The following is a 24,104-nucleotide window of genomic DNA, read 5'->3' on the forward strand; positions in this document are numbered from 1 at the left end:
TACAATTAATCTTTTGCTTTGCTGTGTTCTGTCTGTGGAATTGTATCTAATATATGTTGTTGTTCTTCTTGCCAGGTGGACTTATTCAAAAAGACTCTCTTGTTAATTCCTATTCACCTGGAAGTCCACTGGTCCCTCATTACTGTGAACATCCCCAGTCGAATTATTTCATTTTATGATTCCCAAGGCATTCATTTTAAGTTTTGTGTAGAGGTAAGAGTGACAGCTGTGTCTGTGAAGTTTGAACTGTTTTCTTAAACAAACACTCCCCCCTTTCTTCTGTTCAGCCATAAACTTTAAATGCAGTATGTCTGTCATTGTCCTGCCGTGTATGAAACGAGAATCAGTGTGTCCTGCTGAGCAGTCTGAAGCACAGATCTCGAGGGTCACACCAGAGCTGGGAGTTGAGGTCAGATTGCCTATTGCCTAATTAGGCTGACCATGTAGTCAGCACAGCTTTGGTGACTCTGTCTTGTTACTCCTGTGAAAAGCAGGAGCTCAGAGCCCGGTTCCGTAGGGAAGCAGACGAGCCCCAAGGAGAGTGAGGGTCATTCCTTCATCTGTCAAGGTACTTGTGTTTAGGAAATGATGAATTGTGGTCCTTTTGAGGGTAGGTTACCTGGGTGAGAGAACAGGACTGAGATGCTGTAGTGTTGCCCAGTGGGGTTTACGTGTAACCATGCTACTAACAGTGTATTGCCTTTTTCCTTGGCCTGCGTTGGTACACACGGGGTGTTTGCCTCTGGTTATAACCCAGCAACCTTTAAAGGCTGTGACCTAAACACTGGAGTTAAATTATCAGTCTTCCTGGTAAAGAGCAGCCAGGAAATTTTTGCTGGGCCTAGCAAATTGTAATGACTTTCTTACAAAAGCTAATTTTGTCAACTTAATTGCTTGCTTGATGCAGCAGCCTTCTACTTTTAACTGTGTGTAGTTGTTGGCTTACAGAAGAGTAGTAATTATTGTACCCAGGAGAGTTCCCAGCTAGGACTTCTGAATGAAGATAGTATGCCTGCTGGCATTTGCTGAGGATGAAGCTAATGTTTGTCCTGGGAGCAAGAGATCTCATGCTCTCCAGTTTCTGAATGTGCAGCATAAACCAGGGGTCCCTCTCAGCAACCCTGTGGTCTCTCCTGCAGTCTTGCAATGTGACCTCTCCCATCCCACTCCAGGCAAGGTGTTTGTATCTGAATGTCTCACAAACATGAGACACTTTTATTGCTGCCCTTTCTAGGGGAAGGAGGGGAGCAATATCCCAAACTCCACTGTGATCCACACACTTAAGCTGAATATTTGTGTGCTACCGTGTGTTTAAATTGTGCTATAAACCCCCAGCCTGTTTACAGAGAAGTAGAAGGATTTGCTTAACCCAAGACCGTAGTCTCATTTATCTTGCTTCCTTCCCTTCGCTTGTGTCAGCTTATTTTTTCCTGTATGTCACTAAAACTGTCCCTGGAGCTTTGTTGATTAGCTACAGAACTCAGGCGTGTTGTGTTGAGGTTTTGGCAGGAAAATGTGATCGTATTGAACGCAAGGGCCTTGGTGTCAGCCAGTAAGCCAGGAAAAAACACATGCCAGGCTGCACTGTCTTTCTCTGCATGTCTGGGAACACTCTGACCTTGTGTCTGAATGCCACAGCTAGTCTGGTATGAAGTATAGCAGTGGGGCTGAGGGGTGTTAGAGCTCCCCCTAATAGACCAAAATGAGCCTTGATGGTAGAAGGCACAAGCACCCACCAGAGTTCATGTCTTTACCTCTAGATCTGAGCTCAGCTCCTAATAATGCTCACATGAAATTTGTCCTCCTTGTCAGAAGGATAGCAGACAAGATGGCAATGTCTCTCTCCTGTTCTTTAGCTGGTGAATAATATTGTTGCTTTTTTCCTTTCCTCTTTACAGAACATTCGAAAGTATTTGCTGACTGAAGCAAAAGAGAAGAATCGCCCCGAGTTCCTTCAGGGTTGGCAGACTGCTGTGACAAAGGTAATAGCAGCACTTTGAGCCCTGGAATCTGACTTTGTGGGAGATTTCATGAGGCTGCTTCTAAACCCATATATTTGTACAAGTAGTAAATGGGTTTATGCTGCACACGTGGAGGGTGCTGTGAGCGATGCAGGTAGTTACACATGGGAATTTGAGCTCTCTTGCTCATTCAGCTCCTACCAGGTCTTTATCACTTTCTGCAAGTGACTTGGTGATCTGAGTCTTTCTCTGGACAATTATATATCGTGCAGCAAAACCTGCAGCTGGTGCCCATATTGACACGAGGTCAAGGACTGAATGAGCTGGATACTCAGCTTCCTCCCTCTCCTGAAAGGGCTGTTCTGAATGCCAAAAGGATGGGGTTTGGTGAGGGAGGGAACAGGCTGATGCTGCTACTGCCAATATTTTATGTTTGCTATGGATAGAGGGCTTTGGTCTCCAGGGCTGTTTGTGGCACATTGCGTTTGATCGCAAGTAAACGAAGTCTGGCAACAATAAAAGGGAATAACTTGTGTGTAGTGTAAATGAGGGAATATGTAATTTGTGTAGCCATCCCATAATGGCTCCAAAGATATAAAACAGGTCATTGCACACTAGACATACTCCCAACAGCTCCCTCCTCACACAGGTTTATTTTTAGATGCTGATACAATGATGAAATGATTCCTCTCTGCACTCATGCTCAACCTGTGCAGTCAGTTCGTTCTCCTGCATTCTGTGAGGGAGAAGATCTGAGAGTTGAGGAAAAACAATTACTTCTCCTCTTCAAGTGCTGGAGACATAACAGCACTAATGTGTGGAACTTTTTAGCTCTGCATATCAAAATTGAGCATGTTTGAGGAAATAATGAAGGTTGGAAGTTATCATTTGAGACTGCCTTGTTCAGTCCTGTTGTCTGGCAATGTACCATTCATCATGTTCTCTGAGACCCTTTGCTGTGGCTGGGGGAAGAAGGCCACTGCTGGTAGCATGGGTGCTGAGAGTAATCTTCCTCTAGGCCTGTGTGACTTTGCTGATACAGTTTTGTCCTGTGTAAAGCAGATAATACTGTACAAACATTTATTTAAACTAATTGAGAAGCTGTTCTGTGTAGGTCACTAAAAGAAAATAAACTTGAAATAAAGACTTGTAATTTATTTTCTGTCCTACACTATATATTTTTCTAAATGTTAGGTGTTATTCTAACAAGGTGTTTGAGTGTCACCTTGCAAAGTGTGGGATCAGAGTAAATAATTGCAACTCCAGTTTCTGGTGCTGCAGAACAGCTCTGAGAACGAGACAACTGATCGCTATGATGATCTCCTTTTGGACTTTAAACAGGAATTAGAGAACAAAAGGAGAAGTAAAAGGATAAAGATCTAACATGTCTCTGCTTGTTTCTTTTCTTTTTAGTGCATTCCACAACAGAAAAATGACAGTGACTGTGGGGTTTTTGTGCTCCAGGTAAGAGTACTGCTTTTTACAATCAGTGGCCTGTATTGTTCATATAGTAAATGTTCTTTATTTCAACCAAGCCTTTTCCTTTTCCCCAGTACTGCAAGTGCCTCGCCTTAGACCAGCCTTTTCAGTTCTCCCAGGAAGATATGCCCCGAGTGAGAAAAAGGATTTACAAGGAGCTGTGTGAACGCCAGCTAATAGACTAATAAAATGCAGCCAACCTAATTTCTCTGGCATTTCTGACAAGTTGCAGCTGGTGTTTGTGTACTTGAATTTCTGAAAACTTCCAAGAATTTTGAGTGATTCTCAGCTGAGTGGTGTGGCCACTGTCGTTACCTCAATTTTTTGACAAGTTCTTTAACTGGCAGAACATAACAGAGCTGCCGTAGAATATTCCTAATGTCAGTTTGGTTCTCTTATGTTCTTTCCTGTATTTAATATTTATTATCTCAGCATGCATATAGGCAAAGCATGCAACTAAAACCATAAAACTGTAGATTTGGTGCACCTTTGAGATGTAGCTAGAAATGACAAATACAGGTGAATTTGTCTGGAAACATAAAGATGCATGGTATGTTTTCTGATGCAATAATGCTTTGAATGTATCAAAAAAAATCAATGCCATAAAAAGAACAGCTAGAACCTATTTGATAGTTACATTGTCCCTGTTGTGGCTGTACAATACTGAATACCACTTTTTAGGGTGGCTAAACTCATCTACAGTTCTAATTTGTGAAGACCCCTTTTTAAAATAGTTCAAATTGGTAATAAAGTTTGTTCTGTTAACATTTATCTGGCTACCATTATCAGCCTGTCCCTATAGATAAAAAGCAGCCTTTGCACAAATAAAGCTTCAGCACTTGTCTGTATAATAGGAACTACAGAAGTGTTCAGTTGGTCAGATTGATTTACGTTCCTAGATGCTGCAGAAGTCTCCATGATGTGTGTATTAAGGAGAATTACAAAGCTGGCCCTGAAGAGTCACAGCTTAGATAGTAAGATAAACTCCTTGGCTGTAACTGTTTACATCTCAGATGGTTTTGAGTCATTTCTCAGATCCACAATATGCAGTGAAATGTACCATTTTGGCATTTCTTCCTTCAGCTCTGTCTTCAAAGCTTGTTGTCTTTAACCTCCCGTTGGCTTTTGCTTTTGTTCAAATATAAATTAATTCATTTCTGCTGCATCTCCTGTTTGATTGTCCCTGATTTGTTTGCGTTCAGTAGCACCGATGGGTCTGGTTGGTAATAACAGCGTTTGTGGTGGGTGCTGCACAGACACAACGAGGTTGTGTCACTCTGCTCCGGAGGGGTGGGAGGCTGCGAGTCCAGCACTGAGCTTTGTGGTGTTATTGCACTGGGCAGGGATGGGTGAGAGCAGGGGATCTGTTGGTTTTTCACCTTGGTCTGTAACCTATGATGTGCTCCTTGCTGAAGAGAGCTACTTCTGTTTGAAGAGACTTGTCTGGCGCTGCTACACCAGCAAATGTCTTTGCTGTGTTTTTCTGCCAGATAAAGAAGTGAGCCCAGAGAAAAACTATTTTCATTGCTAAACATCATCTGTTGCACAGCTTCACTTTGTGTCTGTCCATAGTCCTGGCTTCCACTGGAGGAAAACCACTTTGACTTCCTTGTCTTGCAAATTAATTCAGACTTGAGCTAAGCCAGGTGCAAATCCCTCCTAAAGGACTGGAGGGAGCAGGGGGAAGTGAGGGAGTGCCAAGCACAGTCAGGCTGGGAAGTGGAAGCGTATGTGCACTGTGCTGTGCTAGAGGAGTTCCTGCAGTATCCTTGCGTGTTCCCACTTCCTCTTGTTGGCAGCTGGCAAGGACTGGCTTAATTTAGCAAGATAAGGAAAGCTTTAAGCACTTGGTTAGATAATTTAAACAAGGAATTTATTGAATCAGAAAGAACCTTAAGACCCAGACAGGCTAAACATACATTTGCCCATCAAGTAGTGCAGAGCACCGCACAGCACATGGTTTATTTGTGTTTCCCTGAGATGTTACTGGTAAGAACAGCAACACCTTTTTTGGGCAAGTGATTGCAAGCAATGGAGGGTGACTTCCATGAAAATTGTGATTTGGGATGTAGTTTCTCATATGGGATTAGCACATGTGAGCCAGTGCTGCCATTCTTGTCTTCTCTCTGCTCTGGTATCACATGAACAGCTCCAATGCTTATTCTGCCACGTGGTGGGACAGCTGATCCAGGCTACAACTAGCCCAGAGGACAGAGAAGTTCTCACCTCGATGCAGCTTGTCACTGTATGTATATACCAGTATGAATGAATACTCAGGTGGCCAGGAAGAGACATGAAGGTGGTGCCAACTTTGGGTGCATGCAAGGCAGGCTTTACTCTCAAGCAAGACTCCTGGCAGAAAGGGAGTGGAATACAGAAAGAGAACTGCATAAGCAAGTTGGTTTTATTTTCAGAATTTAAACTATTTGGTAAGGAAGCTTGAAAGGTGTCCCGTTACGCCGTATCAGCCTGGGAGACTCGGTGCCTCTGAGAAAGACCCTTATGTTTTTTGTGAAAGTTGCCTCGTTGATGGATGTTTTTCATTGCATGGGAATGTGCTGAAGCACTGGACTACAGGCAATTGTTCCCTAAAGCTTGGTGCCTGCTGCTGGTTGGTAGGTATCCATCTTCCTCTTATAGGAGAGGTAGTGAGGAGTCTTTAATCTTGATCCTTTATCAGCAGCATCTGCAAAAGCACAGTATTCCTGTGAACTGCGTGTTTAACGTGGGTGCTTTGAAGCACGTGCATATGTGTCCCAGATCATTTGAGGGGAGGGGGATTGCATTTGAATGTGCTGCCTTGTGAACTGGGGAACAGGGTGGGGAAACATGCATGTTGGAAAGTACTTCTTATGTGCTTTCTTGTCATCTAGAGGTTTCCTGACAAGTGTTCCAGTTGGTTATGGGGCAGCACAGAGGAGTTGCACTTGAATCTCCAGCTGTGAACACACCAGTGAGGGGCCTCTGAAAAAAAAGGAGGGGAAATTGAAAACAGAGCTAATGTAAGCAAAGTATGTTGGTGCAGGGTTGAAATTAATCACAGACAGTCGGAATCTCAGGCTCTGTAATGGTGTATCCTGTGAAACTGGACTAATTAACTCCTCCTTGAGAATGTCTTTGATGCCTTAAAGGAGATGGACTCCATAATCTGTAGTCATTTTACTAGTTCTTAAAACATTCAGAACTATGTAGAGTGTTTTTATTATGAGAGGCACATTTATGTGGATGTAGTTATGGCTGTTAGCAATTCCATTAATGTGATCTTCAGATTTTCATAAATCACTCTGAACTGGTTTGGTGGATGCTTAAATTTCACGACTTGTTCCAAAGAGATTGTCTCGCTGTGCTGATTTATACAAATAGTCCCAGAACTGGTGAAGCCTCTGTCTCATGTGTGACAAATTTAAGCTACCTGAGTTGTAATAAACCTTAAACAGAATTGAAAATGAATTATCAGTTTCCATTTCATTTACTTTAATCTATAGTCTTAAATGACTGTGTCCCTGATACAAATCAATAAATGCAGAATGTGGCCTTGATTCTGCAAGGTGAGTAGAGAGATGCCTATTGCTGAGCTGGTGGGTACTTGCAGAATGGAGGCTGGCCCTTTGTGCTATCTACTTTGCAGTTGCTCTGTTCTTACCTGGCTCTCTTGAGTGTGAAGGTGATATTTTGAATGTTTCACATGCACTGATTACCAAGCCAGACAGTCTTGCGCACAGTTGCTGCCTTGTGTTGTATCTCCAGTGTAATGCTTAACCTACCTTTGCTTTCTGAGAGTTTTGATTGGCATTATCTACTGTAGCATTTACTCAATTCATCGTGAAAATTTGAACCTCAGGAAGTGGAGTCAACTCCACTGAGCAGCAACTGTGCGTCGTGGGTGTGCTCTTGCGTTGAATGAAGTCCATGTTCCTGTGAAGTAATAAAATTGAGTTTTACCATAAACCCTATTTTCTTTCAGTGGTTTGGTTTCAGTTTAATTTTAAAAGCAACTGATGTGATGGTTGAGGGAATGTTTGTAGCAGCTTGTTTTGGGATCTGTGTTATTAGGAGAAGCCTCTCCAGTTGATTAGTTCAATAGCTCTGAACTGCACGCTAATGATGCTCTCTGTCTTGCAGTGATATAACTTACTGGGGTTTGACTTCTGACAACATACAAGTTTGGAGATGTCACCCATTACATAAATAAGGGTGAAAATCTTCCATTAGACACTTTATACTAAGGTGGCATTTAAAAAACACAAATCTGTCAACAGAACACGTAGGACTTAAATTGCTTTTCTGGATCAAACTATATTAGTGCCCTTCTTGTATTACTTGTGGATTTAGCCGTGTAACTATAGAGTTAAATCTTGTCTTTGCCACGTTTTTCAAAACTATACAGCTTGTGAATTTGTGATAATCGTGAGAATGAAGGCTTAGCAAATGTCTCTTTAAGCTATTAATCATGAGACTGGCAACATCATTGTCTTTATTACATTCATAATTTAAAAATCCTATCATGGAGGAGGATACATGGATGCTTGTTAAATATATTCTTCAGTGGAAAGTACTAAGAAATCAGATCATTAAAGCACAGAATCATAAGAGACACTAGAGCCTTGCCAGGAACAATAATTACTATTTATATGTAATAGGCACTGGGAGGGAAGGAGATGAGTCTGATTTGCTTGTGCCTGAACTTAATGGGTTTTATGAGTAACCAACTAGAAGGATTTGAGGATTGAATTTCATTTTGGAGCATATAATATTACAAACTATAGAGCTAAAAACTGTTGCAAACTGAGTGAAATATCTTGAGAAATCAACTGGTTTGTTTTCTCTCAACACAAGTAAGCAGAACATGTGCGAAGCAGCTCCAGCTCCTGCCTGAAATTCTGATGAGTTCTTAATTCTTGGGTTTGATTTCAGCATTGCTGGTAACTCACCTCCCCTAATGCGGCACTTTCTTGAGGTTACAGACCTTACCTAATGCTAAGGTTACCTGGGGCAACTTTGGGAAGTGGCTGAGAGGAGGAGGGATCAAAAATCCATTGGGGAATCTGCTTGCACCACCTTGTGATAAATGTGTTGTGGGAGGAAGGGCAGGGGAGTAACTGAGCTTTAAATAAGATGTATTTAGCTGGATAATGTGGGTCAGGTCATGTTTATGGTACATGAGCTTGTTGCAGACAAGGAGCCATCTTGTTTAAGGAAACCTTTGGTCTGAGTAGGAGAGAAATGTAGGGAAGAGGTACCTTCTGCAGGGATCATTGCTCTGCCGGTAGGAACGCTATGTCTTGCCTCAAGCCCGTGCATTTTAGATCAACTTAATGCAGGCAGCAACTGCAGCAAAGGAGAAAACTCCCTCTGCAGTGTTCAGCTGAACATCACGTTTGTTTAGGGCACTCGGAGCTTGACAATTTCTCCTCAGGCTCTCTGACAGCTCCAGCCCATTGAAAAGCTGACAGGCGGCTGCTGCTCCTCTGCAAACACGGGGCTGCCCGAAGGCACTTACAGATTCAGTCGATTCCAGCTCACCTTTCAGTTCCTGGCTTCTTTGGGGTTTTAGGTTTGACAGAGGGCGGGGGGGGAGGGAAGTGAGAGGGGTTGTTGTTTTTAAAGTAGTCTGAAATACAGGTAGTTTCAAGGTAAATCATTCAGGAAACCTGGCTTAGGACATCTGCTCTCAGTTTTGCATACTGAAATGCTTCTGTTTCACGATTAATGGGCAGAAAAGAGTCTTCGGGGCAGAATTTTTGGCAGAGTTTTGGGTTTTGTCCTCCGGTGGATGACCCTTCAGGTAAATGTTTCTTTTTCCTTTAGAACATAAATATAGCTAAAAGATGCTTAAGAACTAATGAGATGTGTTCCCTTAAATTAATGGCCACTTAGGATTCTTATAGGCACTTGATTGTCCCCAGAGAGGATGTCCTAGTCTTTAGAAGGAACTGGGGTGTATTTTGAGGGATCAGTGCTATTTAGAAAACAGGGAGATACAGGTTCAGCTCCCAAATTCACTGTTTGATCATTTTACCAGAACAAACATCAGAACGCAGCATTTGGGTTCTGGTGCAGTTGTTAGCAGGGCTGTAGCTCATGGCCTTTCCTGTGGCTGGGGGGGTTCCCTGGGTGCAGCCTGAGTCAGATAGATCTTCCCAGGGTACTCTTTGGCCACCAGATGTCACGCAAGGACCACCAGAACAGCGCGTGCTGCCGCACGCTCCAACTCCTGCCCATGGGTTGACCAAGCCATGGTGTCCTGGTTGCGTGTTGCCTGCCACGTTGGTGGTTGTCCTCTCACACGTTTCTCAGCAAAGTCTGCCCTGCACTTGCAGAAAGAATGTGTATGTTAAACCAAACCCCCTCCCCCACACCTTCCACCCACCATGAAATCCACTGAAAATCCCTCTGTATCAAACATGTAAGTGTTTGGCTCCAGCGCGATTACTCCGGAGTCCCATCAATTTTACAAATTGGCCGAAACATTTTTTGGTAGAGAAGTCTTGCATACCAGAAGTCTTTAGTCTGATCAAACTGCTACCCTACCATAGATCACAACTGTTATTTTTATAACTCTGTATTACCGTGGCAAATGCTGGGAGGGGGGAGAAACCACATCAGTAGCAGCTTCTGTCTGATTTGTGGTCAGATGCTTATGACTTGACATGGTTTTGCAAATAACTAAACAAAACCAGGAATTCATTTAGAGGGGAAAAAAGAAAACAAACCCAAAACTCCAAAAAACTGCTGCATCAAATATCTTGTGTGGAGAGTCTGACTTGCTCACAATTTGAATCTTTTAATGGAAAATGGTTCAGAGCAGGAATGGGAACCAGTTGCCCTGTGTTAGAGAACTGGGGCTGTTCTGTGGTTGTTAGCCACTGCCAAATGCTGTGACAGCCTCTGGGCCATGGATTTTTTTGAATTTTTATTTAATTGCTGGTGTCTGCTCAGGCTTTATCCTAAATTTAGTAACATTCAGTGCTCCTTTTTCTCTGCAATACCTTTATAAATTCCCATATAATCTGATCTCTAATTTTAAAGCCATCTGTCATTCTTGAGCTGTATATTTTCCAGCTTTAAAAGGTCTTGTTGAAGGAAAATTTAAATTCATGGCCTACTGAAAGTGCATTTTTCTTTAAATAATTCATCAGTTAAAATGTCTTTGAACTTGTGTTTGTGTAGCTGGTGAGTCGGGGGCAGATGGTGGGATACCTGCATAGTCCTTGCACAGATGCCATATCCACGCACTGCTCACCCCACAGCTGCAGTGGGACCTTGCTGCATCGACACCCCACCCAGGGACCAACCTTCAGAGGTGTCCCCTGTCTGTCACACACCGTCCTGTTCACTAGGTGGCATTGCTTCCTAGTCTAAAAGCCTCTAAAATAGTTCATTAATTATGCTAATCCCCGCAGTGAACTGCACTGCGATGGCTTTGCCCTTGGGTCTTTTTTATTCCATCTGCTTCGCTGGTGGGATTTCTTGAGTTGAGAGACCTGCAGCATCCTCATCTCAGCTGTTGAAGTTCTGGGTGTAGGGAAGGCTTTGTCTTGGAAAACTTGAAAGAGCCTGTTGGGAAAACACTGAGCGTAGTGTCCTTGCTGTTGGTAGCCAGCTCTGTGGTCCCAAGTCCACCAAAGTCATTGCCCTCAAGTTACTGACTTGAATTATCATCTTTAATAAAAAATGTGAATATACTTGCTGCATGGGATAGCTGCAGCAGGGATGATGAAGCCTTGCCTGTCCTAGAGTGGGAGTGAAGTGTGCTGATGTGGGAATCCTTTCCAACATCAGACCAACCACAGGGGTAGCAGCAGAGCAAGGTGCTCTGGGTGGTAGTGAGCTACTAATCATCACTTGGGTGTGTTGAGGGAGATTTGTTCATTTTTTTCCCCGGTAGCCCTGTTATTTTACGTTCTTATGCCCTTCCTTCTCCTCTTCCTTCCTCCATCTCTTAATTAAGTGCCGAAACATTGTTGGCAATGGAAATTAATCAGAACCTTTGGTTAAGTTTTAAAATGAGGACAGGAATTTTGTCTTTACAGGCTCATTTTAGTACCAGGAATAGTTGGTTTGTCCATGGGGCACATCAAGAAGGCAGGTCCCTGTAAGGGGTAGCTCTCACCTCTGTTAGGTGTGAGGTCCTGGGTGTGTGAAATCCCAGGAACCTGCCAGGCTGAGAACAGTCGAACCCACTGGGGGCAGCTGATGCTGTGCTTGGCTGAGAGCAGGGTGCTGCCCCTCGAAGAAGAGGATCCTGCCACTTCCCAGCCCGAAATTTCAAGTGTGCCTCTCAGCCTGCAATATTGATGCCCCTTTCCTTTGCAAACCGTGGATGTGCCACATCTGAGCTGAGACCTCCAGATGCAGCTCCGTTCTGAGCTGGTCAGGACGATGTAGTCCCACACTGGGCTCAAGCATAACCTCGCTTTGTTCTCATGAAAGGACAAGGCAAAGTAGTTTTTTGAACAAGACTTTTAATGAACAAGCAAGATAAAAATAAATGTAAATTGAAGATCCTGCTTCTCATGTGTATTTTATTAAAAACTACAGAGTTGTTCATTCTTGCTGTGTAGTATAATTGCTAAAACATGATTTGTAACCAAATATAGCTGCTTGCATTAAAAATGGCACTACTTCTTACTAGGGAGGATGATATGGTAAAGGAATGCTCATTTAAACAATTACATAGTTCAATTTTTGTATTCAAAACCTCAGCTTTTTCACTTTTAAAAAAGTGAACGTAACCTTGAGATATTTTTTAACTTGAGTTTTGTTGGACTGCACTTGGATAAAGGATGATATGCAATTAAAATAAACAATATACTTTTAAAACTGCTTATATACAGAAATGAAACTTGTCAAGCCATGTTTTGCATTTCAAAGTGATTGAGTAAAAGATAATGAATGTGGCAGATTCTGGTCACAACAGGATGATGATGCCTTTCATTGTCCAGGGGCCTCTGTAGCCATGGAGAGGATTTCCAGAAGCCATTTATGGGAGACCAAGGGCTTATATTTACTGGTTTAGTACCTACAGAGTTTCAAAATGGTTTGTGTGGCTTTTTTTCTCTGAAATTCTAAAATTTATAGCTCTTACTCTTCCATTGTGGACTCATTTGCCGGGTGAGCAAGGACAGGAAGACTCCCTGGTTTCCCAGTTCCATTTGAGCTGGGCTGGGTGAAGATCCTCTTGCCCTACACTTGGTAACCAGATTGGAAACTGGTGGCGTGAGGAGATGAGCTTTCTGTGTGACAAAATGTGCAGATAATTACACTGAAGTAAATAAATTCACCCTTTGTTCCAGTCTAAAGACTGATGTGATGTTTTAGTGTGGGACCCAATGCACTTGAGTACCCAAAGTGTAAGCTATCATCTGAGGGTGAGGATGCTGCTTTCTGGATTTGTAACCTGCTAAAAATCCCACATCCCTGAAACTGAGGCTCCTGAGGAGCGAAGACAGCATGTCTTGTCTGTATTTGGATAACAGATTACACTCAGATTTTTGCCTTGGTGCATGCTGTGGCATTCAACTTTAGACACAGGTTATTTCTTTTAAATGGCAAGTGGATGTTTGACCCAAATCACCCAAAGCTGGCCTTTTTTTAAAAATCTAGTTGTTGTTGACCTGAGAGCAGACAGTCAAGGCTGTGAGTTGGTGGCTGTTTGCTGTGCATGGCAGGGTTCCCAAGGCCTCCTCATTTCTCTCGTGCCCTTAGCTGAAGGTTTAAATACTTGCTGGCTGAAGCTCGGTGTTGACTGGAGAGAGGATGGGTTGTGGCATTCCTGGTGTGCAGGAAAATGCCTTTCAAACCTCCTCTCTGGTGTTTCCCAGGGTCTTCACACCTTTCATTCCTAAGGATCCCTCTTGTGAGAACCAGCTATAAACTGTTTTGAGATGCCTTTAAAAATCAATAGTCTTGGAAAAGAGTAAACAAGTTCTTCTGATTTGAGACGAAGTCTCCAAGAGCCTGCAGATGTCTCTGGGGAGGTTCATCAAAACCATCCTCAGCTCCACTACCATGCCAGAATTTTCATCTGGGGAAAAAGAACAATTGCATTTAATTTGAAATGCTCTTTAGGAGAGGATAACTTTTATTAGAATTAAAATTAGGTGGGTTTTTTTTAAGTTACTGGAAAATCTTGGATACTTTCAACCTTATCTAAACAAAAACATTGATTTTTGGTTAGATGTCTCCAAAGCCACACTTCTGAAAGCTCATTCAACAGGATACTTAAAGGTTTTATTTCTGTCCCAAAGGTGAAAGAAAACAACTTCAAAATGTCAGAAATGCTGTTACCTGATGAGGTCTATTTTTTGTAAGGTCAAGAAAAAGTGATGGATACAGTAACAAGTGTTTGTGCTGTTACCTTTTAAAATATATATGTGATGCTCAAGTTCATAAACTAGAGCGTGCCTTTCAGAACCTAAAAAATAGCAGCGGAAAGCAGGAGTCCTTGGTCTGTCCCTCCTTGTTTCTCCTGAAATCGATTTTTGTTTTAAGTTCTTCTGGTGTAAATAATTTTAATGAAAAGGAGAAAATTGCTAGGTGGAGTTTATCATCTGGAATATATAGGCTTAGACGCTTTCTTGAAATACAGAAGACAGGTGAGCAGAACTCTGAATGCCCTGGAGAAATAGTACCCAACCCTTTAAAAAGAAAATTTAAAAAAAAATAAAAATCAGTTGTTATCCTGCAGTGGGCTGACCTGGTGCCACTCTGCGTGAGAGGGTTGGGGCTGTGGTTTCAGACACAGCACAGCCAGGATGTACCCAAGTGTGTGATGGAGTTGCCCCTGTCCCCAGTGGACACCCTGCAGGGCCCACCCCCCCCAAGAGAGGTGGCCAAGAGAGGCCTCACCCTCCACACTTCATTTTCTCAAAACTGTGGTTCCAAGAGATGGGGGAAGCACATGTTTGTGAAGGGCAGGGGGAAAAAGGGGACTTGAGCAAGGTTATGATCCATCCCATGATGGATCTGTGTGATCCATGATCACAACTGCTCTGTGCTACTGTTTTCTTCTCTGCAGTTCTGATAAACATATATCAGTTTGAGTACAAAACAGAGAGAAAACACTTGAGTTAGGAAGGGACCAACTGGGTCCCAGTCTGTCGCCTTTCAGGAGAGGGTTGCATGCAGGAATCTCCACAGAGTTTTGTGCTCTCACAAAAGCTCTTTGTGCCTTCGGGCTTTACTGATGGGATATCCTCTGAGGTGGTGGATCAAAATTTAGCTTGCCCCACTCCCCCTCACCTTCATCATGGTCCCCTAGAGCATCCTCACCCAGCCCTGCACCTCTGTGCCAGCCTACCAGGGGCTGGTACAGGTACAGGTACAGGTACAGGTACAGGGGCTGGTACAGGTACAGCTCCCAGCTCTGGTCATTCCGACCCTGCCTTGATCCTCTCCCTGGTCATCTCCATGTGGCTTTGTCACCTCAGTGTGATTTTGGCACAAACACTGCCCAGGGCTGTGGTGATGAGCCCCGTTCTCCTTCCTGCCTGTGCCTCTGCCATCAGCAGTGACCGTCCCCGGGGCATCGCAGCAGCGAGCAGGAACCTCTTTGCTGACACCAGCGGGCGTTCGAGGGGGTCCGTAATGCTTTGCAGACAATTTTCTCTCTGTTATTGTTTTAAACTCCATGTTAGCCATTCCTGCTTCCCAGGTTTCTGCGTGTTTCAAATTATTTTCCCCAGAGGCATCGACAGCGTTTTTCCAAATTGAATCTCATTTATTTTCTACCCAGGTTTCCAATCTCTCTGGGGCCCTTTGTATTATTTCTCAGTCCGCACTGCCGTGTACAATATATCCTAATTTAGTATCGTCTGTGAATTATATTACCATGCCCTTTAGTTCTTCTTCTATTTAATGAAGATATTTCCAAGAAAAAAAAATCTAAACTACGTTTTATTAAAATAAGAAGGTAGAGTCTTAAAAACTCCTTTGTGGGTTTCCAGTATGAAATCTTTTTCAAAGGAATCTTCAGCGTTTTAAAGATAAATTAAAACCTTCCAAATATCAAAGTTGGTAGGTGTAAAAATTAATCAGTATTTCAATTAGCTGAGACCTCTGTCCCTGTGTAGCAAGTTCTGCATAGGGCACTCTCTCTGACAAAGACACCATCTATGTATTTGCAGCAGATTTTTTTTTTTTAAACCAGCACCAAACATATGTTTTAATTCCTCAGTAAATTTGTTCCCTTTCCCTTCCTGACCTTTTCAGGTTTGCTCTCTGTAGCTGTTCTAGCAAACATGTACACTGTCAGGAATGGTGCTGAAGCAGCATATTTTAATGCAAACTATGCAGGCTTATTCATATAGGAAGTGATTTTCAAATTCAGAATCATGAATATTTGCACTGTAAGGTTGATTTCTGTTGTAGCTTTTTATTTATAAGCTAAGAAGTGCTGCCTGTTGGTGCCAGGCTGATAGAGCATCATGCCTCCGTGGTGGGAATGCGCCGTGCTATGGGAGCTTTATGTCCTATCAAAACAGCTCAGATTTCTGACTCTGGATAGGGAAATAGCACTGGCAGCAGCCAGTTTGCTGGAGATTCCTATCCTGAAATATTTGCTGCATAATTTCTAGCAATGGGCAATTTCATGGAGACTATGATCTGCTTGCGAAGAGAAATAAGATGTAAATTGGATTAATAAATTGTTCTCTGAAAATGGTTTGCTGGCTCCAGAGGACTTTCTCTTTGAGAAGTGCTGCAGCTTGCTGGAGTCTTCAGTCCTTTGTGGACTGGGGGTTTCACCCTGCATGCAGATTAATACTGAGGGGGGGCATCTGAAGGGCCCCAAGCTTTGGCACATGCCAGCTGTACTGACCCACCCCAGTGTGCCTCTGGCTCCTCCTCTCCAGGGGCTTGCACCCCTCCGTTGGAGGTCACCCCGAGCAGCGGGTACTGCTGCAAAAGTTCCTGCTCTGTTTCATCCTCAAGAACATGTGGGCTACAGGGGTGTGTGCCAGCTGGGATGGGTAGTGCTGTGTCTCCTCTGTGCTCGGGAATGAGGAGGGCTGGTGCTGGAACTTGCAAACTGTCCCTGGTGCACAGGCTGAGCTGCCTGTGTATCCCTGTCCCCTTTGGGTTGCTGTTGCTTTGTTTTAGTGTTAAAAAATGAGCTTTGTTCTCTGCAGGTGTAGGGGGTTCCCCAGGGATGAGGAATCTCCCAGCTCCTGGGGCTGTGCCACTGACATCCCTGCTGCCTCCGAGGGGGATGCTCCGGGTGGAGCTGCCGGCTCGCTGCCACGCTGGTGTGCAGCAGCTGTAGGAAATTAGAGGAGCCTTGGGGCTATTCTGGGAAACACCAAGGGAGATTCCCGAGGTTTCCAAAGCAGAAAACTGGCTCAGAACTGCCTGCCTCCATGCCAGGCAGGAATGATGTGGAGCTGGGCACAGAGCCCCACAAAGAGAAGGGTGTTTGACAGAACAATGGGATCCTGCAGGAGCGATGCAGAGTCAGGGACCCCCGAGACAGGTGTGGTGGGTCTGGCCCTGGTGCTTGTGAACTGGTCAGTAGGCTGTAGCCAGATGGCTGGGACATCCCTTGTATGGCACAGCAGGCTCCACTGGGATAGCTGGCATGCCCCTGACGTGGCACACACATCACTGTGAGTACAGAGCCCATGGCTCATTGGGGACAGGGGGTGTAGGATCTCACGTACCTGTCCCCTGAATCAGAGAGACAGTTGTTCAAAAGCAGTTCAAAGGGGGGGTTCAAAGGCAGTAAAGGTAAAGTCTTGCCTTGTTCATCATTACTTCATGGAAACTTCAGCCCTTGGGACTCTTCCATCTCTGATTCTGACTCTTACCTGCAGAGAGGTGCCCAGCTTTAAAAACTACTGCTCACCTTGTGGACAGGGACATGGTGCCCTCTGATTTCATCTGAGCAGATGAGAGCACAGTTGCTCATCCCCCATGATAATCCCATGGAGAAAAAACCTTCCCAGAAGAGGGTCTAAAAGCCACATCATGTGCTTTTAGATGTGATGATGTTTGCACTGGGTCTCCTACGTGAGCACATATGGGTGTGGAAAATACTGGGTGCAGACACCTCCTTGGTAGCCTCAGTTGTGGTGAAGCTGTACTTCCTTAGCTCTACATGAAAGCCACCTTTTGTTTCTGAAACTAGCTTTCCTTTAAGTCCTGGCCATGATGAGAGGCTCCAGCTTGGTGGGCAGTGTTGTGTTACTTAAGTGTTTGGAGAGCCGCATGTCCTCGGGGACAGCGGTGCCTTTATCCCATGGGACAGATCCAGACCTGTCCTCCCCCTCCTGCGCCATGGGCCAAATACCAAGTTCTCTGACCGAGCATCCCTCCTCCTTTTTATCAATAATTTTAATCGTTTTAATAACGTCCCCTCGCACGGATAGGATTACGATTAGAAAATGTCAGAGCCTTGTTATCATCTAATTAGAGTCACATTTCAGCAGAATAGAAAGGAAAATCTTCAAGCACTGCCTTGTGCAGTGAAATGGGAAGAAAGTGATGATTTAAACCAGCTGCAGGCCGAGCCCCGGCTGCAGTCGCGGCTGAGACGCGGGGCACGGCGCAGGACACAGCGATGGTCCCTGGTCAGAGCCCTCTGAAGCAATCAGTGCAAACTGCTCCCAGATCACTTTTGCAAAGCGAAAAACTCCGGCGCGGTCCAGTAAAAACAATCAGGCTGTCAAGTTTGCCGGCTAACAGCTGAGAGGGTCAGAGCAGCAACACAACACAAACCAAAATAAACACCACCTCGCTCTGCCAAAAAGCCTTTATCACTCTTCTGGGAGAGAGGGAGGCACTTTCAGATGGCTTTAACTTTTCCCTTTTTTTTGGTTGTTTGTTTTTGTATGCTTAAATGTGAGTGGAGAGTTAGGATCTTTTTCCGCCCTTCCCCTAATGCCATTATGGCAGGCAGAGGTACTCTTAGGAGAGCCTCTTTGTTTGCCTTTTGCAGGAGGAGATTGGAAAGGCAGAGGGGAGAGTGGGCGTGTGCAGCCTCTTAACCCCTTGGAAGCTGTCTGGGGGTTTACTTTGGCTTAGCTCATCTTTGGGCCTTTGCAGTACATCATCCCATTTGGGGAGGAGGATGCATGGCTATGGTGAGGGACAGGGCTCTGCCATGATGCTGGAGTATCCACGTCCACGTGGGATTTGCAGTGGCACACTGCCTGGTGGAGAGGAGTCTTGGCTCCTCCAGGTTTAATGACCCCGAGCGCTGCAGCAACGCACGAGTGATACTGTGAAATGTTATTCTGTGTACAAATAAGGCTTCACAAGAGCCGTGCCCGCAGGGAGGGTGATGAATTCCCCGGCTCCTCGGTCCCTCCATGCAGATCCCCTTTGGCAGCCGCCCCGCTGGGATGCTGCCGCCAGCCTGCCCGAGGAGGTCATGTCTGGCAGCAAAATGGGTAGCTGGCAGGGAACTGTAAAACCCAAACTGCTGCAGCTGCTGTGAGCCTGAGCCCCGACACGGGTACTGGGAGTTGGAGACTGCAGTCCTGCTGTCATCCCTGTGGGACAAGAGGAGCTAGCTGATCTTGGCCAGATCACAGGGTGGGGGGAGAAAAAAGGAGCATTTCTCTCGAAGGAAGTGCCTGCTTGTGCCTCACCCCACTCCGTAGGGATAGAATCACAGATTCACAGAATTTAGATTGGAAAAGACTTCAAAGATCATCGAGCCCAACCGAGCCCAGGGATGCATCCCTTGCAGCAGCTTTGCTGTGGGGAAGCAGCCCTTTGGTTCCCCCATGGGTTTAGCGGCATGAATGCCTCTAAGGTAGACTTAACCACCCTCCCTAGGGCCAAAATGTCTTCCCCCTGTGATTCCTGCTTTCACGAGCCCGCCAAAGGAGCAGGAGGACCATGGCTACCTGCTGTCGTGGTGCTTGCCTGAGGCTCACCCCCATTACACCAACCTTTTGTGCCGGGAACACCTGCCAAGTGGATGGGGCTGGACCCCAGCACTGACCAGCCCCACATAATAAATAGCAGCAATAAAAATAGTTATCACTTAAATAGCACTTTACATCCTCGGGATGCTGTAAAACCCCGACTGCTTAATCACAAGCCGCTCTCTTGATGTTTAGAGTGAACTGAAATTTTTGGTCTCAGAGGAAAATGTATTTTCTGGTGCCAAGAGCTACAGTGGGGCTGTGTCAGCAGCTCCATCGGGACCAGGACAGGGCCACATCAGAGGCAATTAAAGCTCAGGTGTTACACCAGCACATTGGAGTGACCCAGCCCACTGCAGGGACTGGTTCTGAGCCAGCACCCAGCACCCAGCCCTGCCTCCCCCCTGCCACCATCTGCAGCTGCCTCCAAAACTCCTGACATTTGGGGATTTGCTATATTTAAACAGGCAGATAGTTTATCCATGGCCAGGGATGCACCTCTGACAGTGATGGCTATTGAGAGTGGCACCGGGCTGCCCCCGCTGCGCTGGGGGCCAGCGGTGGCATTTCTGCCGGGCAGAGCTCCCCCCTGCCCAATTAGGGGTGCTGCTAATTTTAAACGAGCTGCCGCCACCAAGTAGGAGCACTTAAAATATCATCCAGCCGAAGTGCCTTTGGTGAGAGCCGAGGGTCGAGTGTGAAGTGGAGTGTCCGGTGCCTGACATTTCAGGGCAGGGAGAGCAGTAGCCCTCTACCAGCTGGAATGAGCAGGTTTGGGAGAGGAGGATTTTCTTTGGATCGATGTTTTCCGGAGCTTGGGGAGAGAGAGGGAGGTTTCTTTAATCAAAATGAAAACCAGCTCTGATTTCATTTTAAGAGCTTGCGAAAATGTTTAATTTGACCTGATGCGAAGCATTGCATTTCATTTTGCCTTTTAATTAATTTTGTGATCCTTTAATTAGACTAATTTCAAAGAAAAAACTGTTTCAAAACGGGAAGTTTAAAGATTTTGAAGATCATTTCTGCCTCTGAAACACTGCTTAAAAGCGTTACAGACTCTGCTGTCTTTCTAAAAACCCAGGTTAATTCCTGCCGTTATAGAGTTTATGAATGCCTTGGGAGTTAAACCTAAGGAGTGTGTTAAAAAAGGACCCCTGTTCCTCTAAAAGTGAGCACTGCTGCCTGTGATCCTGGGATGAAAGAGGAGAGGGTCTCCTCTTAGAGCTTTCCTGCTCCAGAAAACATTCAGGGCACTGGCTGGTACAGAGCCTGTCACTGGCCGAGGGCCTCATGACTTCAGGAAACTCCAGCAAGGGCAAAATCTCACACTCCCAGAGTCATTGCTCAGTAAAGGGACACAGCACAGGACCCAGGATGGAGCCTCTTGGGATATTTCCTGCTGAAGAGGCTTTTGTTCCCCCATATTGCTTAGCTGCTACAGTGGGCAGTTTGAGGATGAGTCCACTTGGTGAGCCTTTGGCTCAGTAGCCAGAGGGCTGAGCCTCTGCTAGTTCCAGCTTCAAGCCCTGCTGGCACTGTGAGTATCCAAGGTCATCTGACATTGCTCAGATCTTAGTTTTGCTTTAACACATTGCTTTTTTCAGTCAATTAGCAAAACAGAATCACAGGCTGCAAAATACATACGTGTTTACATAGTATTATGGCCAGTAAATCCCACTCTGAGGTCCCATGGGTTTCCTGGAGCCATCTGGGCACATGTGAGCTTGATGCATTCCTCTGTGTAGAAGAAAAAAGAAGTGTTAAAAGTGTCAATGGATGGCTGTAGCTGCAGCACAGCCTCAGGGGACAGATGCTCAGCTGCTGCTCTCACCTTGTCCCTTGGCACACTAATACTAGTCTGAAGGAGATCTTGAGACCACACTGAGCCTTAAATGAGGAACCTGCTTGTCTGCTGACCAACATCAGAGCTTGGGCACAGCAGGACTTCTCCTAAAGTGTCCCCTGCCCTGTACAGGTAAGTCTGAGTTTGTCACCCTGGAACATTGCTCCCTGCTTGGTGCTCTGCCGAGGCAGCTCCAGCCCCTTCCAGGTGCTCCTGAAGCTTGTGGTGGGTCTCATCTCCCTGGGCTCCAGAGACTGGTGGCATCCACCTGCCTGATGCCCACATAGGGAGAACAGGCTCTCACAGGTGCAGCCAGACACAACCTCTAACTCCACCGCACCCATAACTCCCATTTAAAAACCTGCAGGTGATGGGACAAAGGTGCCATCCTAGGGCAGAAGGACCCCTGGCTGATGCTGAGCTGATGAGATGAAGGGAGACTTTGTGAAACTAAAAAATTATTTGGGAGTTTAGCAACACTCTCATCCCAAGTGGAAGTTATCACAGGGCTGGCAAGCCAGGCTGTTGCTTTTTTTAGAGCTCTTGTTGGTGTTGCACATCTATTAACTTCAGTTTATAATTTGATTGCCGGGTATCCATTCAACTTTGTCCAGTTGGGACACTTGGAAAGTGGACAATGGAGGAGCTGCCTGCTGTTGTACATTGGTTTTTGTACATGATGCTAAAAGGAGAAGATGTACCAAATACCTCAACTGCTTTTGGGGAGCTGTATGGTTTGTTAGGACTGCATTACCAGGAGGTAATTTTATGCAGCATGACAGGGCACACAAATGAACACCAAACCCTCTGTGCACACAGAGCAGGGCTTTACTTGAGCGTGTGTGCCCTTGGATTGACTCGGGTGGTGGGAGCGTGTTTCCCTGTACCACTGACCTGCTCTGAGCCACTCCCAGAGGCTTTTCTCCGTGTTGGCATTCCTGGGTGTACTTTCTCTGCTCAGTGATTAGAAGTCAGCACTCTGAGGCTGCAGAACAAAACACTTTCCTTGAGATGGCATTTGCATTTGAAAAGCAGGATGGCTGTTCCAGGGACTTCACTACTTCACTAACTTCTTCTATACAGTCCCCTGGCTCCGTTCTCACAGTGCTTAATTTGGGGCTCCATGCTCTGATCCCAGCGACCTGCATCTGGCTTGAAGCCAGCCTTAATTGTCCTGTCACAGGGTGGTTGGGAGAGCCATCCAGCTCCGGCACAAATTACAGTGCTTGGAGGACGGCTGCAATTTCTGTCCTGCTGTCCCTAGTTCCTGGGAACTCTCCTGGCAATCAGTAAATGATGTGACTCAGGCTCAAAGAAGCCAGATCCACTCCAGCCTAGCATGATATTTTGATTAGTAAGAGGCTGGCATAAGAGCTGAGAGGTTCCTGTGTGTGTGCCAGGCTGTGCGCGTTATTCCCCCTCTGCACCAGGCTCCTGCTGTAGCTTTGGGAAGTGGGCAAGTACCGTGTTGGGGTGCACACTTGCACCTCACTTTCCATGCCATAGGGTGAAGAGCTCCTGCTGACCAGCCACCGCAGCAGGACACTCACAGACCTGCTCTGCCTGCAGGACGGGGCCTGGTCCCCTTGGGGCAGATTTGGTGATGCAAGTAGGGCTTTGGTGGCAAAGCTGTGTAACCCAGCCCTGCCTGGCCCCTGCTTTCTCTGCACGTGAGTTTTACAGCTGAAAGTTGGGCTTTGTTTACCCAGAAACCTGGGCAGTTTGCAGGAGTGCGACTTAGGTCCCCAGATGTGTGGGTGAGATGGGAAACTGCAAATGCTCACTCCTATATATATACACGTGTGCGAGCTGGGATGTGCTCAGAAATGCTCACTTTTATCAGCTCTGCCTGCTTCTGGAGATGCCTGGTTAATTTATCAACTGAGAAGCTCCATCTCGCTAGAAGTCTCATTTCCATATTCTTTCCAGATGGTCAAGATGCCACAGAGACAGTTTCTAAGTAAATAACTTGCTTCTTCACACAACCTACTGCCAGCCTCCCAGCTAGCTGCCCCAGATGGCTGGAGCATCTAAGACGGTACCTGGGCTGTGAAAGGAAGTGCTGAGTCGCATGAATAATAGATACGGTGTGGCTGTGGCGTGGTACAGCAAATTCTCTGCTTGCAGCCCCGGATCTGGAGTAGGGAACTGCTGGAAAGTGGCAGTACCTCTTCCTGTGTGGGGGTCGACCACAGAGGGCTGGTGCTTTGGTGGCACTAAGGGTGGGGGTGCCCTGTGGCGGGGGCAGAGCGGGGGTGCTGCAGTGCCGGGCTCGGCAGCGGTGCCGAGCTCCTGGAGCTCCCTACAGCACGTTTCTCTTTACACCGCTGTCTGATCGCGAGTTAAAACCGAAAGGTTAAAAGCGTTTAATTATGCTGATGCTTTCCCAGCAGATTAAACAAGAGGATAAATAGACTACAGCGTGTTATTTTGGATTTGATTTTGTTTTTTAAACAAGGGGAGGGAGGCGGGAGGCTGCGGCTCTTTGGCAGCTGTCACACGTTCCGCTTTTGATGGTGTCAGTTGTGTCTGTGAGGAGGTGTTTCTCTTGCCACTGTCAGCGTTTTCCGGGGGAGGCTGAATTCATTGATACAGTCTGTTTGCTGTCCACATATTCACAGTTCATGTGTTACATTTTACATAAAGTAAACTTAGAGAGGGGAAAACCTATTCTGCAATTCTTCAAAGCTAATGCACAGTAAATATATTCTGACACTGACAGGTATTTCTTATTAAATAGCTCTGAACTGCAGTACTAGGTTTTGCTTAAGTGGCATTATTCTCCCCGAGCAAAGACAGTTCATTTATTAGTCATTCTGAAAACCAAATAACAAATATTATTCTCTAAGCAAACTAAACAAACCATTTAAAAGGGGCCTGTCTGAAATGATTAAAGTACAGTGTCTGAAAAGCAGCTGACATTTTAGTGCCAAAATACCATATGGAGGC

General features: G+C 45.5%; 1 protein-coding gene across 2 annotated transcripts in view; it reads left to right on the forward strand.

Annotated features, from left to right (window-relative positions):
• Positions 1-24,104, forward strand: part of SENP5 (SUMO specific peptidase 5) — an 80,169-nt gene that overhangs the window by 16,940 nt on the left and 39,125 nt on the right. Inside the window, exons 7-10 of one of the 2 annotated variants that reach the window (XM_051781500.1) lie at positions 76-213; positions 1,899-1,982; positions 3,375-3,425; positions 3,515-4,605. In XM_051781500.1, the coding sequence (XP_051637460.1) occupies positions 76-213; positions 1,899-1,982; positions 3,375-3,425; positions 3,515-3,625 (384 nt within the window). In that variant the 3' untranslated portion in view covers positions 3,626-4,605. Of the gene's footprint in view, positions 1-75; positions 214-1,898; positions 1,983-3,374; positions 3,426-3,514; positions 4,606-24,104 lie in introns of those variants that run through there. The other variant, XM_051781499.1, reaches the window with a different exon arrangement.

This window comes from Manacus candei, unplaced genomic scaffold, assembly GCF_025592945.1.
Source record: "Manacus candei isolate 608988 ecotype Guabito, Panama unplaced genomic scaffold, ASM2559294v1 h1tg000015l, whole genome shotgun sequence".
Classification (NCBI taxonomy): Eukaryota; Metazoa; Chordata; class Aves; order Passeriformes; family Pipridae; genus Manacus; species Manacus candei.